The sequence below is a fragment of the Bubalus bubalis genome, chromosome 7 (assembly GCF_019923935.1).
Source record: "Bubalus bubalis isolate 160015118507 breed Murrah chromosome 7, NDDB_SH_1, whole genome shotgun sequence".
Lineage (NCBI taxonomy): Eukaryota > Metazoa > Chordata > Mammalia > Artiodactyla > Bovidae > Bubalus > Bubalus bubalis.
The window spans coordinates 27,753,061-27,773,567 of NC_059163.1; the positions used below are offsets into that span (position 1 = coordinate 27,753,061).

Sequence of the window (20,507 nt, forward strand, 5' to 3'; positions counted from 1 at the left end):
ATAAGGTTTATGAGAGGTCTTGGTGATTTCAGGTAAAATATGATTGAAGTCACCAGGATGTTTAGCTTGAGAAAGAGAAATTCTTTCAGGAAGGCTTGATTTCTGGCTTCAAATATATGAGGATCTGTCATGAGAAAGAGAGATTAGACTTATTCTATGTGATTCCAATTAGCAGAGTAAAATTATGGCAAGGAAAAAACTAGTTCAACATAAAGAAGCATTTATAGAGGTTTAGAAATAGATGCTTAATATTTATTTTGAATAAATGACTGTGATCGAAAGAATGGGTGAATGGTCTCATTGAAATGGGATGCCTTAGAAGACAATGAAGTCTCTGTGCCAAAATTTTAAAGGTGGGCTTAATGAACTCTCTCAGGGGATGTTTTATAGAGAAGCTGAGAGTTGGATGGGGGCTTTCCAGGTGGAGCTAGTGGGAACCCACCTGCCAATGCAGGAGACATAAGAGACATGGGTTCAATTCCTGGATTGGGAAGATCCCAGACAGGAGACCATGGCAACCCACTCCAGTATTCCTGCCTGGAGTATTGCCTGCCTCTCTCATGGATGGGGAAGCCTGGCAGGCTACAGTCCATAGGATTGCAAGAGTTGCACATGACTGAGGCAATTTAGCCATGAGAGTTGGTTGGTAGCAGATTTGAATACCTCTGAGGTTCTTACTAATTCTGAAATTTACTATAATTTGTGACTCTTGAATGAAAATCTTATGTTTTCCACATCTAGGATCATACTTTCTTTCATTTTCTCTAAAATAAAATCCATAGGTTCTCTGATAAAGATAATTTTAATAATGTGCCTTCTTTTAAAAATTCTTTTGCTAAATTATTTCACTTGATTTTTGTGAACTAGATCATGGGATAGGCAGAGAGCTTTTGATTGTACTTTTTCTTGAGGAAAAAGTTCAGGAGAGTGTGTTAATTAACTCAAGGTCAAGTGGTGAATTAATGACTGAGTCTGGTGATCTTTCCAAAAGCTAATGGCCTTTTCCCTAAGAAATTTTTTAAGTCAAAATGTGAGCCTTTGAAGCTATGCAGTTGAATTAGATTAAAGGGATATATTTAAAAAATGAAATCTGTGTTTTGGATAAAAAAAAAATTAAAATGGTTTGAAGAGAATTTCAGTGGTTCTCAACCAATGTAATTTCTCACCCAAGGAAACATTTGGCAAGGTCTGGAGATGGTTTTGATTGTGACATCTTAGGGTTGGATGGAGGAAGGGAGGGGGATGACACTGGCATTCTGTGGGCAAAAGCCAGGTATACTGCTAGTCATAGTACGCGCAGAGCATCCTGAAAGAAAGAATTATCCAGCCCCAAAATGCTAGTAGTGTGAAAGTAGAGAAACCCATTAGATATTTCCCGCTCATTTTAACCAGAACGTGTGTTTCTTTGGTCAGTGAGGTGAGATATATTGAATATAAGATGTCTTTAAGCTTTTATTCACCAAGGACTTTTCATTCACTTGAAATAGAGTTATATCTGCCAGAACTGCTAACTTGGACAGCAAAGGACTGCCTTGCAATTGCAGCGGCCCTGCCTTTTGGGCTAAACTTTCCAAACTCTCTGCCTCTGTGATTCATTCATCCTTTGCCTCTCCCCTGTACCTTTGGCATCTTCCTGTCAATTATCTTTCATAATAAAGATGAAAGCAAAATAATTCTCTTTTCTGTACATATTGACTAATGGTACCCTTCCCTTTCTAATCTTTGAAGAGTAATCTACAGTTACTTGCACACATTTCATGCCATTTCTATCTAGCAAGATATTGTTAGTGCTTTTTGGTTTTCAAATCTAAGGCATATATTTCAGTTTTTATTTTTAATTCTCCATCAGCCTTTATCCCTGCTTTTACTCAGTCATGTCCAACTCTTTGCAACCCTAGGGACTATAGCCTGCCAGGCTCCTCTGTCCATGGGATTTTCAAGGCAAGAATACTGGAGTGGGTCACCATTTCCTCCTCTAGGGAATCTTCCCGACCCAGGGATCCAACCAAAGTCTCCTGCACTGCAGGTGGTTCTTTACTGCTGAGTCACCATATACAGTTGATCAAATTCTTCTAGGAAACTTCTCTTCTTAGTTCTGTGGTTGTTCCTTCTTGATCCCTGAGGGCTCTTCTCTTTCTGCTCCTCTATGATACTGGTTTGTTTTTGTTTTTTTTTTCAAAATTGTATGCTTAGTCAGCTTTTTTTTCTTTTCACATAGTTCTTTCTAAAAGATCCATATCAATGGTGTTAAATACCAGTTTATTTTTCATGACTCCAAAATTCAGAACCTGTAGCTTTGACTTCACTCCAGGGTTCCAGATCTAATATCTATCTACTATTTGTAAATGAGACACAGTCATGTCAGATTCAGAATGTCTAAAACTGAATTTTTCTCCATGCCTATTTTATTCAGTTTGGGCTGCTGTAATAACATAACATAGACTTGGTGGCTTGTAAACAACAAACATTTATTTTCCACGGTTCTGGAGGCTGCTAAGTTCCAGATGAAGATCTCTAGCAGATTCAGTGTCTGGAGAGAGCCTGCTTCCTGGTTCATAGACAGCCATCTTTCTACTGTGTCCTCACATGGCAGAAGGAGCAACGGAGCTCTATGAGGTGTCTTTCATAATGTCTGATCCCAAACATGAGGGCTCCACCCTCAAGACCTAGTCACATCACATTCGAGATTAGGTTTCAACAAAACAGTCTGTAGCAATCCTCAACCTGTTTTTTTTCTTGTATACCTTATACCTGTGGTTGGTACCGCAATCCAGCCAGTAACTCTAGTCACAAAATGTGGAGTCATCCTAGACTCCTTTTACTCCACCTCCTACTCTAGCTTATTAGTCACCAAGCCTTTTTTGTTTATACTTCACTTTGTGAATGTCTCTCATGTTCATTTCTTCTTCTCCATACGGTTATGTTGCCACCACCTTCATTTAGGTGTGTCTGAATCACCTGTACTGGTACTAAAGGAACCTTTTCAAAGTGGAAAAACAGATGATCACAATGGTTCTCTCTTAAAACTTTTCAATGACCCCATTTTAACTACACAAAAGTGAAAGTGTTAGTTGCTCAGCCATGTCCAACTCTTTGTGACTTCTTGGACTGTAGCCCTCCAGGCTCCTCTGTCCATGGGATTTTCCAGGCAAGAATCCTGGAATGGGTTGTCATTTCCTTCTCCAGGGGATCTTCCTGACCCAGGGATGGAATCTGGGTCTCCCGCATTGCAGGCAGATTTTTTTTTACTGTCTGAGCCACCAGGGAAGCAGATCCAAAGTAATTAACATGGCTCTTAGCCATTTGTGCGGAGAAGGTGATGGCACTCCATTCCAGTACTCTTGCCTGGAAAATCCCATGGATGGAGGAGCCTGGTAGGCTGCAGTCGGACATGACTGAGCAACTTCACTTTCAGTTTTCACTTTCATGCATTGGAGAAGGAAATGGCAACCCACTCCAATGTTTCTGCCTGGAGAATCCCAGGGACTGGGGAGCCTGGTGGGCTGCTGTCTATGGGGTCGCACAGAGTCGGACATGATTGAAGTGACTTAGCAGCAGCAGCAGCAGCCATTTGTGACCCATGGGCCCCCCAGTCTTTTCTTCCATCACAATCCCCACCCACCCTCCAAAGAACTGGACAAGTTGTATTATGCCATGCCTTTTTATAAGTTGTCTCTTTCATTTAGAATGCCCTGGTTAGTTACAATTTTAGTTGTCTTTTTCTCAAAAATTAATTTTGTTTTTAATAAAGTAATACACATACACAGATTTTTAAAAATCAAATAGTGCTAAAAGGATCATAATATTGAATAGCAGATCTTTGTTCCTGCCTTCCTGGCTCTTCACCTTGCTAGAATCAACCACTCATTAAGGTGCTTCTTCTGTATTTACCTCTGTATTGCTAAACCATTTGTTTGTAATACTATTTCATGAGTTGTCAAGTTTAGACTTGTTGAGTTTCTCTTCTCATTCCAGTATAGTGACTATAAGGGTAATACTCAAAACACTTTGATGATGAGCACTGCATAGATGAGCACTGCATAGATAATGATTAATCACAACTAGTTACTCTACATGGTCTATGTTGGCTAATTAATGGTCTTAATTTTATGACACATTTGATAGCCCAGTTGGTAAAGAATGTACCTGCAATGCAGGAGACCACAGTTCGATTCCTGGGTCAGGAAGATCTGCTGGAGAAGGGATAGGCTACCTACTCCAGTATTCTTGGGCTTCCCTTGTGGTTTGGCTGGTAATGAATCTGCCTGCAATGCAGAAGACCTGGGTTCAATCCCTGGGTCCCCTGGAGAGGGGAAAGACTACCCACTCTAGTATTCTGGCCTGGAGAATTCCATGGAATGTATAGTCCATGGGGTTGCAAAGAGTCGGACATGACTGAGCGACTTTCACTTTCATCAGTATTTATGTTATCATTACCACATAAATATTGTCAACTGCTGAAACAATATGATATAATCATGTTATCTTGATAACTCAGTATTTGTTTTCTAGAAGTTATTGATGTTTTAAAAAAGCATTTATTACCTATTAAAAAGTCACTGTAATTCCCACCTTCTCTGTGAAGTTTTTGCTGCTATGCAAGTTGATTCTCCACCCTGTGTTAGTCCCATGCTACCTCTGTTGTGCTTATCACATTATATCTTATAGATTTGTGTATCGATCTTCCTTATGAGAATATGAGTTCCTTGAAGGTAGTGATAATATTTGTTATCTTTGAACATTCAGTGTCTTGCATCAGTGCCAAACCCAAAATGTTTAATAAATATCTGTTGAATTATGGATGAAACAGGAGCGTCCTTTCTCTTTGAAGCAGCCTTCAATATTGAGTAGATGCTTTTGTGAGCACTTCTCTGATTTCTGAGTCTCTCCATACGTATCACACACTCAGATTCCTGTCAGGGTCTAGGAAGTTAAAATAAATGAACTCAGCAAGCCTGATGGAGTCTGTGGCATTTAAAGAGGTCATGTGCTACTAGGTTCCAGCTAGTTGTTGCTATGAAGGTGTTTCAGACTTCCAACTTTTTAAGTAGAAGCAGAAAAATCCAGGCTTAATATGAACTATCATGATTCAGTTTCAACAAACTATGCAGACCAAGTAAATTGTTCTTTAAAATCAAGCTTGATTTGGTTCATGACCACCAGCTAATGAAGATTATTGTATGGGAGTAGGAGGAGCTATGTACCTCATCCCAGAGCCTTGAACTTGGTCTCTGATTGGCCCGAGAATGTCTAACCCAAGGGGTCCTCCCAGGAGCTCTCCCTAGTGGAATTTCTTTGCCAGCTGATGCCAGCATGTGGAGTGAGCCTTAGCAGAAGACAGCCTGGGCACAGCCTGCCATAGTGTTTGGAAGCCCTGGCAGGATTTCCACGGAATCAGGAATTCCTCTGTCATGTGGAAATGAAGAATGTTGTGTTGAATTATAAAGTGATAAGGGAAGGAGCTCAAGAAGATTAAAAGTTGTACACTATCTGTCAAGCCGTGTGTGTATCTTTTCTTATGTTAATTTACATTTTACAGTACTCTTAAGATGAAGATATTGCCATCCTTAGTTTGCAGATGTTAAATCTCTATGAGATTTAGTGTTTTTTTTTTCTTTTTCAGTTTCCATCATCAGAACAGATTAACTGAAGAATTAATGCCTCTGATTGTGCCCATGAAGAAAGCCCATATGTGGGGTTTTAAAAATGCTTTAAACCTGTTTTATAATAAAAAAGGATAAAATTTTCCACTGGACATTGACATTGGGATCTTTGAACTTAATGTTTGTTTTGTATGTTCATGGATTAATCTAAGATCGCTCTTCTATCAACATTTGTTGAATATCCCTTGTGCTCTGTGTTAAATAACAGGATTTCAGAGCTGGGAAATATACAATTCCTGTACTTGAGAAGTTTTAAATGACTGTTTCTGGTTTGTTCTAAGTGTGAAAGGAGGAGCCAGGTAATAGGGTTAAATGCAGAAAAATATATAGAAATTTGGTATCCAAATTGTGTCAAATTGTGTTTGTTTTTTTTTAAATTTGAGCTGCTCCTTTTTTCTTGTTTCAACAAACAGAATAGTCAAGTAGAAAAATTAGAAAGTGCAAATTAGGATAATTAAGGAAAAATTCTTCTAACCATGTGGGCAACTCTATCTACTTACTTACCCATCTTTTTTAAACTATTTATCTATGTGGATATTTTTATATTTATCACAAACACATGCAGAAAAAAACCACTCAAATCTCACCTAATTACTAGTCTATAAACTGCTTCTCTTACTGAGGGATATTTTTAAATGTTTGAAATAATTTTTTATGACTGAAGAGCATTATATTACATGGAAGTATTTCCTATATCTTTAATCAGTTCTCTATTGTTAGATATTTAGGCCAATTTCTAATTTTTTTATAAGCCATGTCACATGTAGAAATTTTGTAGTAAAATCTTTTTATGTATTTTAATTTATTTCCTTGGGAAAAATTGCTAGAAATGTGATTACTGGATTTAAGCACTTGGACAATTTTTAAGCTTTTAGTTAAAAGCTAAAAGTCCTGATAAATTGTCCTGCGGAAGAGTAGTAATAATTTACCTATTATCAATGGATATGAGTTTCTTTTTCTCTTTGCTGTTTCCAAAGCTAGGTACTACCTCTTTAAAAAAAAAAAAATTTTTTTTTTTTTCCCCAATTCAATAGAGATAGAAAAAACTCTCTGTTTTGAAAAACTGTTTTTGAGACTCTTCCAGCCTTTGAACTTTCTAGATTCTATTGTTATCTGGTACAATACTATCCCTTTGTGTTTTGATTACTTGGTTGGCTGATTACCTGCCTTAGCAGCTTTGGAGGAGTTTGAGGGTAGAGCATTTCCTGTCCACAGGAGTGTTTTGGGGGTGCTTGTGGATGTTTGTTGAGCTTAATTGTACTTGAAGGACATGTACAGCTTAGAACCTTGTCAGCACAACCAGTGGGCAAGTTCCTCTGTTCTTGCAAGTTACTCTGTTCCTACTAGTTACATAATAATGAGTAATTTAACTGAGTACTGATTAAGCCTTAGCACTGCATTAAGTTCCTTGCATACTTGGCTGGTTGGAGCCTCACGACAGCACTCTGAAGAAGGGATAATAATTATCTCCATCTTGCCAATGAGGAAACCGAGAGGTTATGAAATTTGCCCATGGTACATGGCTGTAAAGTGGCAAAAACAGATTATGAACTCAGGATTATCCAGCTCCCAAGCAGTTTTATCATTCCTCCTCTGCCCTCTCCTCTCCAGCTTCTTATTATAGATATTTTAAAGTATATGTAAACGTAGAGACAACAGCAGAGTGAACCTTGACATACATACCACCCAGCTTCAACAATGATCAATATGTGGACCATCTTGTTTCATCTATGCCTTTCCCTCACTGCTGCACGCCTGTCTTCCCTTTTTGGATTATTTTAAAGCAAATCAGAGATACATTAATTTCCTTAATAAGTATTTAAATACATATCTCTAAGAGATATAGATTCTGTTTTTAAAATCTAAACCACAATATCATTATCACACTTGCTGCTGCTGCTAAGTCGCTTCAGTTGTGTCTGACTCTGTGCGACCCCATAGACGGCAGCCCACAAAGCTCCTCCATCCCTGGGATTCTCCAGGCAAGAATACTGGAGTGGGTTGCCATTTCCTACTCCAATGCATGCATGCATGCTAAGTCACTTCAGTCGTGTCCGACTCCATGAGACCGTATGACTAGCAGCCCACCAGGCTCCTCTGTACACAGGATTCTCTAGGTAAGAATACCGGAGTGGGTTGCCATTTCCTTCTCCTATCACACTTGACACTCGAACAATTTCTTAAGATTGTCAGATTCCCCTGATTATCTTTACTGTGATTTTTACTGTTGGTTTGTTTGAATCAGAATCCCTGCAAGGACTACCCTTTGTATTCTAAACTTTCCTAACCTCAGCACCATGTTCCTTTCCTCCCCCTGCTTTTCCATGAGGCCTGTCCTTCTCAGAGACAGAGTTACTAAGCTGGAGGAACTTCAAATTTTAAAATAGTTCCTATGAATTGAATATCTAGTTTGCATCTCCCCAGAAGGAAGCACACTGAGTAGTTAAAACTTGAGAAGCACTGGGCGTGTGAAGACCAGTGGAGAAAATACATTGCCACATAGGTTCATTATCCCTCCTCCCTGAAGCTCACCAGTGTATATATATCCATCAGGTGGCTGAGAACTCCCTTTGTGCTTCTGCTCATAGGATAAGGCTCCATCACAGCTATGGCTAAGTCTTCCCACTTATAGGGCCAGGTCTCATCAGATATAAGTGATGTGTGTGTGTTGTTTGTTCAGTCGTGTCTGACTCTTTGCAACTCCATGGACTGTAGCCCTCCAGGCTCCTCTGTCTATGGGATTTCCCAGGCAAGAATACTGGAGTGGGTTGCCATTCCTTTCTCCAGAGGATCTTCCCAAACTCAGGGATTGAACCCAGGTCTCCCACATTGTGGGCAGATTCTTTAATGTCTGAGCCACCACGGAAGCCCAGAAAGTGATACTTGCTTGAAAATTCTGTCTTGAGTCTTGAGCTTGAAAAATGAGACATGCTGGCCTGGGTGCCCCTTCCATGCTGCAAGAAAATAACTTGGAAATGGGAGCCACAGGCTTGTTATTTTCATAAATGGTTGAGACTTTGATAGAATCTTTTGTCTTGAGCACGTTTTCAAGGTTTCATGTTTGTTTTGGTTCTGTTTTGAACTTGAAGGTCTAGTGATCCTCCACTGTGTTCTGGCAGATGGGAATTCAACCAGAAGTCCTGAAAATGATGGCCTTCTCTGTGGAGATCATGCAGAAAACTGCCCAGGTAATGTATAACTAGTGATGTCTTTGTATTTCATCAGCTTTGTATTCAATCTCAGAAAGCTGACTTCCCTAAATTTTAAGTTGATAATACATTAATCATAAAACCAGATAGTTTTTTGAGCACTTGCTAATGTACCAGGCACTAGGCTTTACATACAGTAATGCATTCACTGCTTGCAAGAACTCTATGAGCTAGTAACATTTTTTACTTTATTTCAAGGTGAAGCTAGAAAGAATATGTAATTGCCAAAGGTCACACCGCTAGTATACTGCAAATCTGGGATTCACACTCAGGTCTTTCTCATTCCATCATAGATGTGACTTCCAGCTTCTAGCATCATGTGATATCTTAGACTAGATTCATAGAAAGTTGGCACATTCTATTCAAATTCAAAATTTTAGTTTCTATTTTATAACTTAAAAGAAGGGAAGAAGGCATCAATTTTTAAAACATATTTTACCTTACAGATGCTTGAATTAATATTCTCAAAGTTATTAGTCTGAGGCAGGGGTCAGCTTTAGCAGAGTCAGATAGTAAAAACTGAGATTTTGTGGGGTTTGTGGTCTTTTTTGGAACTACTCTGCTCTGCCATTGAAAGCAGCCATAGACAGTATGCAAATGAATGGCTTTGGATGTCTTCCAATAAGACTTTTTTTTTTTAGAGAAAGAAGCTGTGAACCAGATTTGGTTTTTGGGTCACAGCTGACTGACTTCTGGTCTAAGGCCTGTCTGTCATTTATACACTGTATGGTCTGATCTTCTACAGGGGCTGTTTCTTATTTCAAAACAAAACACAGCACAACATAGGCCAGTTCTGAAAGTAGGGCAGAGTGGAGAAGAACCTCTGGAAACTTCTCTGAGCTGCAGTATGGTGACCTGGTGCAAGTGCTCCTTTCCTAGTGTCCAGGGGATGTTGTAACTGAGCCAGGAGCACTCTGAGCAAGTCGTCCTGATGTGAGTCATCAGTTCTAGCCCGACTTTCCTCTTTCTATCCTCCCATTAGTGGGTGGTCTGGAGAGTGCCCATGGGCTGTGGAGTCCATGGCTGTCTTAGATCATGACGGTGTGAGTCTTGTCACCTGTGTAGTGAGAAGGACAAAGCCTACTTTATGTGTGTGCTTTCCTTCAGTCTGGTTTCGAATGTCTTAAATGACACTTTCACATTTCCTTTGGGAGATTATTCTGTAATCTCATGATTGACAGGGTTAAAAAATATTACTTATCATTCTCCTAAATGTAGTTTTAAATTTTGTTATTGTCATGAGAACTTTTAACATTTTAAGTGCACGATACAATATTACTGGGGCTTCCCAGACCCCACCTGCCAATGCGGGAGACTAAGAGGCCTCGGTTTGATCCCTGAGTTGGGGAGATCCCTGGAGGAGGGCATGGGAACCCACTCCAGTATTCTTGCCTAGGAAATCCTATGGACAGAGAAACCTAGAAGGCTACAGTCTATAGCGTTGTAAAGAGTCGAAGACAACTGAAGTAACTTAGCATATATTATTAACTATATCATGTGATGTTGGATAGCAGATCTCTAGAAATTATTTATCTTACAGAACTGAAGCTTTATAGCCCTTGAACAACAAACAAGGCCTCTCCCTGCAACCCCTGGCAACCACCATTCTACTCTGTTTCTGTGCATTTGGCTATTTAGATACTCATATAAGTTGAATCATGTATTACTTGTCCTTTGGTGACTGGTTTATTTCTTTTAGCATAATGCCTTCCAGGTTCATCCATGTTGCTGCATATTGCAAAATTTTCTTCTTTTTCAGGATTGATTAATATTCCATTGTCTGTATATACTGTATTTCCTTTATCAATTCATCTCTTGATAAATATTTTGGTTGTTTCCACATCTTGGCTATTGTGAATAATGCTACAATTAACATGGGAATGCATCTTCTTTTTTGAGATCCTGATTTTTGGATAAATATCCAGGAGTGGTATTGTTGGATCATATGGCTGTTCCACTTAAAATTTTTGAATAAACTCCTTGCTATTTTCTATAGAGGCTGTAGATTGCACTTTCAGTCTATAAATTGTTTGTTTCCTAGTTTAAGGTCACAGGTAAGCAGAGTAGCCTGACATGAACTTGGAAAGACTGGCTCTAGAATGTGTATTGTTAATTCTCATGGTAATATTCTAGAATCACTTTAGAAGACCAGAATGCTCAATACATGAGAAAAATTCTGAAAAAAAAAACAAAAACAAAAAAAAAACCAACTGCTTGAAAGTGCAAATGACAGTAGTTTCTTGAAAGAGAAATTAATGTAAAACAGGAGCAGATTGTCTCTGTTGAGTAACTGTGTGACCTTGAGCACATTGCTTAAGCTTTCAAAGACTTAATTTGGAAACTGTAAAATAAAGAAGTGACTTTAAGTGGTCCCCAATCTTTTTGGCACTAGGGATTGATTTCATGGAAGACAGTTTTTCCACAGACTGGGGATGGGGGTGTTTGGGGATGATTCAATTGCATTACTTGTATTGTGCACTTTGAAAGTGAAAGTGTTAGTCAGTCCTGTCTGACTCTTGTGACCCCATGGACTGTAGCCTGCCAGAGTCCTCTGTCCTTGAAATTCTCCAGGCAAGAATACTGGAGTGGGTTGCCATTCCCTTTTCCAGGGGATCTTCCCAACCCAGGGACGGAACTCAGGTCTCCAGCATTGTAGGCAGATTCTTTACTGTCTGAGCCACCAGGGAAGCCCATCGTGCGCTTTATTTCTATTCAGATGCTGCTGATCTGACAGAAAGTACTGGTCTACACCCTGGAGGTTGGGGACCCCTGAATTAAATGATTTTTAAGAGTCCTTTTTGTTTCTAAATGATTTCAGGATTTTACTTGCCAACAGCCCCAGTCTTTAAGCATTCCATTTTTAGTCCGTCATTTTCTGTCTTGAATGAAACATCTATTCAGTTTGTCAGTACTTATGACCTATCTACTATACAGGAGGCCCTGTTCCAAGTGCCAAGGATGCAGCAATGAACAAAATGGTCAAAGATGGGGTCACAAAGGTAATAGGAAAAAAGAGGTAGATGCCATTTACTGAGATGAGGAAGAACACGATTTGAGGGGGTGGAAATCCTAGGTTCCATTTTGGAAGTGTTACGTTGACATGCCAGTTAGATATTTGTTAATGAGGCAGTTAGCATGGGAGGAAGAGATCTGGGATGGAAACAAATTTGGGCATTGTTATCATTAAGCTGTTTGAAGCCAGGAAACACCCAGAGAGGAAGAGGAGTAAGGAGAAAAGCTGAGTAAGTGTTGCTCCTCAATGCACTGCAAAATTTAGGAGCTGAGGGAGTTGAAGTCAAACCAGCCAGGGATAATGAGCAAAGGAGGCATCACATGCACTCTTGAAAAACAAAAAGAAATGCAATTTTTTTCCTGTCCATTCTTATTTATCTCCTAGCCAAGAATAATTTTAAATATATGAAATACATGCAAATCTCAACACTGAATTCTTTCTTCTTCCTTTAAAAGGCCTAGAATGAAAAGTGCAGCTATAAGTGAGTGTCCACTCCTGTAAGCTCACAAATGGTTGACACAGTCCTTCTGGGTAAAAGACTTGCTGATGAGGCCTGATTGGCCCTCTGTATAAACATATCCTAGAAGCTCAGGAGGGTAACAAATACATCTGTGAGATTTATTTTTCTTTTCCTGGAGAAATAGACCAATTCACATTTTGACAAAAAATGGCATTGAATGTAAGACAATTGGGAATCCTCAATTACAATAAATTTTCTGATGTTGCACTTTTTCAAGAGCATCCTGAATTTACATTCCCCTGTCCCACGGAGATAGTTGGCAAGATAAGAAGAAAAATTAACTTAAAAAATATAAAACCTTCTTCCTCCCTTCTTGGTTTAAGAAGGTTGTAAAATGAAGTCCCTACTGGGAAGATGTCTAAAATATTAAAGTCTCAGGTTGTACTTCATAGTCTAGGAGGAAATTTTCTCCAGACTCTGCTGTGACCATTTGAACTCTTCCGTGCACTGGTTGTTTTCCCCTCTTTTTAGGTCAGATATCTGTGTGGGAAGGTCAATTTATAAGGATTTTTTTCCCTTCCTCTCTCTCTTTGTTAACATTTGTGGGACTTCTATCTCAAAATTTATAAAATTGAGAAGTTTAAAGTGTTAGTTGCTCAGTCATGTTTGACTCTTGCGACCCCATGGACTGTGGCTTGCTAGGGTTCTCTGTCCGTGGAATTCTTCAGGCAAGAATACAGGAGTAGGTAGCCATTCTCTCCTCCAGGATATCTTCCTGACACAGTGATCGAATCTGGGTCCCTGCATTGCAGGCAGATTCTTTACCATCTGAGCCACCAGGGAAGCCTGAATTTAGTTCCCCTCTTTTAAATCTCTTACATAGAGATTTAACTATGTATTTAACTAAAGGTTTAAAGATACAAGAAGTTATAAATACTGTAATGAGATTTACCAAAAAAACATTATCCCAGTAATTGATTTCAGAAGAGTTGCTGATATTGATACCATTTGCAAAATCATTAAATAGATTTTTCATAAGCATTATCAGAATAGGTAAGAGACGATTTTATGAAAATAAGCCTAATGTATTAATTGTGAAGAGTTTTAATCACAAAGGCATGGCAAAGCCTGCTTGGCTGGAGAATAAGAATCAAGTACAGAAAGACTAGGGCTTCCCAGGTGGGGCCAGTAGAAAAGAACCTGCTTGCCAATGCAGGAGACGTAAAAGACATGGGTTCGATCCCTGGGTTTGGAAGATCCCCTGGGGAAGGGCATGGCAACCCATTCTGGTATTCTTGCCTGAAGAATTCCGTGGACAGAGGATCCTGGGGGGCTACAGTCCATAGCGTCACAAGGAGTTAGACACGACTGAAGCAACTTAGCACATACACACAGAAAGACTAAAGAACCACACTGTTTGATCAAAGCATCCATCAAAATGAGGAAAATTCTATATTTAAACTAGGTTATCTGGGTGTCTGCTATATTCCTCCACTTTAGTTTGGCCCAAGAGAACCCATCACATCTCATCTAATGATTCTTATGACCCCCAAAATGTGACCACTTCTTATCTACCTGCCCATACTATCAAAGAAAGAAATTCTTACTTCTGATCCCTTCTACTAACTCTTGGAATCAAATTTTGACATCATTGACCTCCAGTAGCCCTGGTGGTTTCTTATTTAATTGGCTGTAGAATCTTTGGAATATAGTGTCTCATGAAGAGTTTGTGATATGTTACCTGCAGTGCCCATCCACTTAAAAGATTGTGCTATGATCTGGTACATGCAATTTTTCCATGTAGTTTTGTGGAACAAACTCATTCCCAGAGAAATGATTTGGTTTGGGGAGTGTGAGTTGGAAAAGAGTAAGTAGGAGGGAAAAAGAGTAATTAAGTTCCACCACCCCTAGTATTTGGAATAGGAAATGGCACCCTACTCCAGTATTCTTGCCTGGGAAATCCCATGGACAGAGGAACCTGGCAGGCTACAGTCCATGGAGTTGAAAAAGAATCAGACACAACTTGGTGACTAAATAACAGCAAACAAACCTCAGTATCAGAGGAATCTTCATGGCTGTTACATTCTTAAGACCATGCCATTCACTTGTCAACAGAGAAACACAATACGTAGGACTAATCATTCTTTTGTCATAAGATTAACTTTTCCTTTTTCTTGATAAATATCTCTGGAATGGAAGGATAGACTTTACCGTCCCCTTCCCTATGTCATCAGGTCTCATGATAGGCAGAAAATGTTGGATTTCACAGCTGTTCAATTTTCAGATAATGTGACCTTGATGACTATTAGATGAAAGCAACTGGAATTTTAGGTGCATTTCAAAGGAGGAAATGCTGATAAGCCTTCTCATTTCCATGCAAGAGAGAGAGGGAGAGGCTCCCATTTAGCTTTTTTTGGGGGGCAGTGTGGAGTGGGAAGGGCAATATGTGTGATTAATTTTTCTTCCAGGTTTTAAAGTTCCATAGAGAAATCACAGGACATTTTCTGCTTGGTGACATGGAAGTGTTTTCAAATCCAAATAATGCTGGGAATATTTAAGGGCATGCTTATTTGGCAAAGGAGAGAACTCTGTGAGCAATCAAAACAGGACTTGGCAACCCTTTCCCTGGCATGGATTTGTGTTGCTTGGATGAACTGAGGCTGATCAAATCACTGCATCCAGCAGCTGCTGGTTAAGGCGCTCTCTGGTATCTTGCTCTGTGTGGTGTTTATTAAAAAGGCTGGCTATGTTTAGCAGGGCATGGTAGCCAGAGGAATTAGTGAAGTTCAGGATACAGAGCCATATAGCTTATATTTAAAGTCAGGTGTGCTTTACAAAGTAGAAAAGACCTTTCTGGAGCCCAGCAGATCTGTCAGGAAGTCTCACTGCTTCTTTATTGGAGTGTAGTTGATTTACAGTGCTGTATTAGTTTTAGTTGTACAGCAAAGTGATGAATTTATACATATTCTTTTTCAGATTCATTTCCCATATAGGTTATTATGCAGTATTGAGTAGAGTTCCCTGAACTATACAGTAGGTCCCTGTTCTTACCTGTTCTTTTATTTTATTGTATTAATCATGTTTTAAATTCTCTGTATTTTATGATGGAAATGGTACTGATGATTCTCTATTCTTTTATTCATCTCCTTGCCCTCCATTCCCCTGCCCCAGGTCTGTGTCATGTATGTCTGCGTGGCTCAGATATGACTTAGTTTCCTCCTTTCCCCCTTGGCATCTTCTTACTTTAATCCATTCTGTGCCTTATTGTCTAATACGTTGGTAAAATGTTTCACAGTTTAGTTTTCACACATACCATTTAATTTAACCCATAAGAACCTTCTTCAACTCTCTCCCACCTCATTCAAGGGTAAAACTTCAGCCTGTTGACATATGAGGTCTCTGACTTCCATTCACAGCCATCCTTGGCTGCTCTCCTTCAGGTCTCTTCCATGTCCATTAAATCTGCCTCCCCCCTCCTGCATAAGGCTAGCATATTCCTGAAGACTGAGTTGTCTCTCTTGAAATTCTCCACAACTCTGTTGCTTGCTCACCACCTCCTAAAAGTGTTTCCCAGGTGGGTCAATGGTAAAGAATCTGCCTGCCAATGCAGAAGATGCAGGAGACTCTGGCTCAATCCCTGGGTCAGGAAGAGGCCCTTGAGGAGGAAATGGCAACCCACTCCAGTATTCTTGCCTGGAGAATCCCATCAGCAGAGGAGCCTGGCTGTAGCCCATGGGTCACAAAAAGTCTGACATGACTGAGCACTCATGCTTGCATCTCTTAAAAAAACTCTGCATTTTCCAGAATTTTTTTTAAAAATTAGATAAGCCCTCTTTGTACTGCTGCAAGACTTCTCTTAGAATTGTCAAGATTTTCAAGATTCTAGAATCAACTCATTTACTAAGGACTTTATTGTCTCATGCACTTTGCTAGGAATTTGCATATGAAATGAAGTTGCTCAGTCATGTCTGACTCTTTGCGACCCCATGAACTGTAGCCCACAAGCCTCCTCTGTCCATGGAATTCTCCAGGCACGAAAATGGAGTGGGTTGTCATTTCCTTCTCCAGGGGATCTTCCTGACCCAGGGATCGAACCTGGGTCTCCTGCATTGCAGGCAGCTTCTTTACCAATAGTGCCACCTGGGAAGTTAAGAATTTCCACATGTATTTTTTCACTTGAGCCTCTCAACAGCCCTTTAAAGTAGATGTTATCATCTTCAATTTCCAGATGATGGAACTGAGGCTCAGACAGCTTAATTAGCTTGCCTGGACCCATATGGCTCATGTAAGGCAGAGCTGAAAATGAAACGCTGATTTCCTTCCTCTTAAGCCGGTGTTTTTTCCACTGTTTCCAGTGTACCACACTGTTTATGTGGTTACTATGGTTGTTTTTACTGGTTTGTTGCTTATTATTGAATTAAATTTGTTCTATCATGCCAATGTCGCTAGTTAGATAAGGTATCTCTTATTTCTTTGATGTTTTCTAATGCTTACTACAGGCCTCTGGAAAGAGGAGATACTCAATGAATGGAAGTTGATTTTCATTCGATCAATTTATTTGCCAAAATACACAGATCTTTGCCTTTGAGACATTTTGCAGTTATTTATGGGAGAAATTTCAACCAGAGTCCCATTGACTGGCAGGCATGGGAGCAAATGTCTGGCACGTACGAGCAGTCAGCAGGACTGGTAATCAAGTCCCTGACCAAAACCAGGTCAGCCAGTTCCTGTGCAACGTTCTCCCACCCTCTGAAACTCTGTGACCTGGCATCCCAGGAATTTCTTCTGTATCGATCATCCAGAGTTCTTTGTGAGTGTCCTTTGTGGTGACCCTGGGCAGCTATATATTTACTCATTTCATAATATTAATTAAAAGTTTAGTGGTCATTGCTATCTCTAAAAGGATTGTTTAATGTCATTGGGGTGCCAGGTGCCATGCCAAACCTAGTGTGAAATGCCCTTCTGTGGTGACCACCGTGGGCTTTCTGATTTCACAGGTGTCTGAGTCCTGCAAGCTGTTGCTCATACCATGACAATGGAAAGTCCGACCCTGGGTCAGCTGGCTAGTTAGCTGTTTTCTCTGGGTGTGGGTAGGCATTTATTGTGAATCAACCCATGAAACAGCTAGTTAGCATTTTTTTTTTTTACTGTTTCTCTTGACAGCCCTAGTTTATTGAAACTTTTTACAGGTAAATGATGGAGAAATTGCTCCATATTATCCCCCCATTCCCCTAATTGAAAAATTAGGCACTTAAGATTCTAAAAGGTAAGAAAAAAGTCAGTATAGGGAATGAAATCCTGGATATGAAGCTTCCAGTCTTCCTTGTTCAGAGCAGGAAAAGCCCCCCAGGGGTCCAATGAGTGGGATAATCTCGATTCAGAGAAGCAGGACTTGTGGGTGCCTCAGGCAGGGAGCAGATGACTGCTACCTGCCCAACAGAGTGGAGCAGTCAAACGCACGGACTGCCTGGGTCTGCGTCCCAGCCCTGCCACATACAAGCTGCGGGATGTGGGAAAGTAACTTAGCCTCGATGTGTTGTGCTTTGTTGTTGTTCGGTCACTCAGTCGTGTCCGACTCTGTGACCCTGTGGACTGCAGCACGCCAGGCCTCGCTGTCCTTCACTATCTCCTGGAGTTTGCTCAAACTCATGTCCATCGAGTCGGTGGTGCCATCCAACCCTCTTGTCCTCTGTTGTCCCCTTCTCCTCCTGCCTTCAGTCTTTCCCAGTGTTGTGCCGTGCTCATCCATAGATAGGAGTTAGAATGGTGCTTCCCTCACAAGGCTGTTATGAGTATTAAAGGAGCTAATACAGCCCTCCCTCCCAATCTGCGGGTTCCAGTTAGCATCTTTAGATTCAGGCAACCAAAGATCCAACCAGGCAATACCAAAGGCTGACTGTAAACACCATTATATAAGGGTCCTCAGCATCTGTGGATTTTGCTATCAGCTGGGGTCCCGGAATCAGTCTCCTCAGATACCGAGGGATGACTCTATATAAAGCATATTGACCAGCATCTGGCACTTAGTAAGTGCTGTGTTTAAGTTTAAAAAAAGGAAAAGAAGAAAGCAAAAACAAACAAACAAACAAAAAACCCTCCTTTCTTTTCAATGCCATCAGCCCCACACCTCTGACAATCTTCCCAATCTTCCTCTTTTATCACAATTATGTTTACCCTTTTAACAGCGCTGACTTTTCTCAGAGGTCGTTTAAACAGGAATCTTGGTTAAAATCTGAAACGTTTCCATCACATTCCCCAATAGCCAGTCTCTAGGGCCAGTTTCTGGTCCCCAAAGTCTGACATATCTCAGTGTGGAGAGAAGGAGCGATGAGAAATTGGAGTATATTCTACAGAAACACTGGCAACACTGGTAGGAATATAATTCTATTATATTTACAAACGTACATTTAAAGTGAGTTGATTTACTGAGTCATTTCTCCTTCTTCAGCTACCACCACACAACCAAAGCGAAGAGGCCACTTCTCTCGGTGCCCCAAGCAGTACAAGCATTACTGCATTAAAGGGAGATGTCGCTTCGTGGTGGCCGAGCAGACGCCCTCCTGCGTGTAAGTGGAGCATGGAGTCTACAAGCCAAGGGGTGCAGACTGGTGCTGGCTTGGGGTGGGGGGGTGACAGGAATGGAAAGTCTGAGCTCACCCAGACATCTGTCGGGTTACAGTTTTCCCTGGTCCTACCCACCCCAACCCCCCAACTTGTTTAGGGGCAGTGACTTACGGAGAAACTGACGCACACTTTCTTGCTGAAATCTGAGCATGCGAGAGTCCAGATCGCCTTCGGAGGGGGGGGCCCATGTTCCTCTGCTGTCTTGAGCAAGCAAAACTGTTTCTGTCTAGTGTTAAGGATGCTTTTCAGCTCAAATAAACTCTGGTGTGGTTCAAACTCGAACACATTCTTCTGGCATTTGTTAGGTGGTTCATCGTGAATGTAAATATGAAGGAAATTTCTGCCAAATTCAAAGCTACTTTTGCAGGTGTCAATTAAGTGCATGGAAATCAGTCCTATTTTTAGAGGTTCATAAAGCCTGTTTAGTGCAGCAGGGAACTGGGAGGAGGGTTCTCGTTCCAGCTCTTAGTAGATTGAGTCCAAGTTTAATTTTACTCAGGCACAAACAAATTTTTTGCATATCTTAAATATTTATTTTCTGCTAAAGATGTCTTGCTAAAGTGCTGAGACCTTACCTCATAGAGGAACAAGGTGATTTTTTTAAAATATAATTTTAACCTAAAGTTCATAGAATATTTATGTTCTTCTGTGTAGTCGCCCCAGTATTCTTCTCCCCACCCCCACCTCCCCCACAAGTATCTCAGGACAGTGATTCCAAGCCCTGATTTGTGGAAAATTGAAGAGTTGAGGACTTCTTCAAAGTTAGATTATAATTTAATTTAATTAAAAAAATATAAATAGGTAATACTTAGAGGGGAATAAGAAAAAAGCCTAATGTAAGGAAATAAGGAAAATGTGCTTACATTTTTGGGAAAGATAGAGCTGATTTTTTAATATTTCATTTAATTGCTTACTGGCTTGGGAGAATATAATGAATTTTTAAAAGATTAATGCCTCTTAGCCCAGTACATTTCTCTTACTGGTCCCTATGTCTGTATATGTATTGTTCTTTAATATCGCTGCCTTCTATAATGAAAATCACAGCTGTAATCTACCTGCCTGGTCTTCCCAGGTGGCTCAGTGGTATAGAATCTACCTGCAGTGCAGGTGACTAGGGTTCAATCCCTGGATTGGGAAGATTCCCTAGAGGAGGAAATGGCAACCCATTCCAATATTCTTGCCTGGAAAATTCCATGGACAGAGGAGCCTGGCAGCCTATGGGTTACAAAGAGTTGGACATGGCTTAGCAACTAAACAACAATAAAATTACCCAGCCTGTCTCCTTCAGTCAGAGGTTAAAACCCGTTTCCTCCAGAGCTCCTCTGATGCTGCCTTAACTTCCTTTTTCAGTTGTTTTATTTTGTTTTTCTTTTATTAGGATTATGTTGAATTTACAAACTAATTCAGGGAGAGCTGACATCTCTATATGTAAAGGAAGTCATGGTCATACTTTGAACCATAAATGTCTCTTCTTACTTGTTTCCAGAATAATCATAGCTTCTCAGCAGATCTGCTCTCTAGACTCCTCTCTAATATCA

At 40.3% G+C, this 20,507-nt stretch overlaps 1 protein-coding gene across 2 annotated transcripts in view; it reads left to right on the forward strand.

The window, feature by feature from the left end:
• BTC (betacellulin) overlaps positions 1-20,507 on the forward strand; it is a 47,488-nt gene that overhangs the window by 14,768 nt on the left and 12,213 nt on the right. For both annotated transcript variants that reach the window (XM_044945783.2, XM_006059647.4), the window contains exons 2-3: positions 8,753-8,851; positions 18,794-18,911. In XM_044945783.2, the coding sequence (XP_044801718.2) occupies positions 8,753-8,851; positions 18,794-18,911 (217 nt within the window). The remainder of the gene's footprint in view (positions 1-8,752; positions 8,852-18,793; positions 18,912-20,507) is intronic.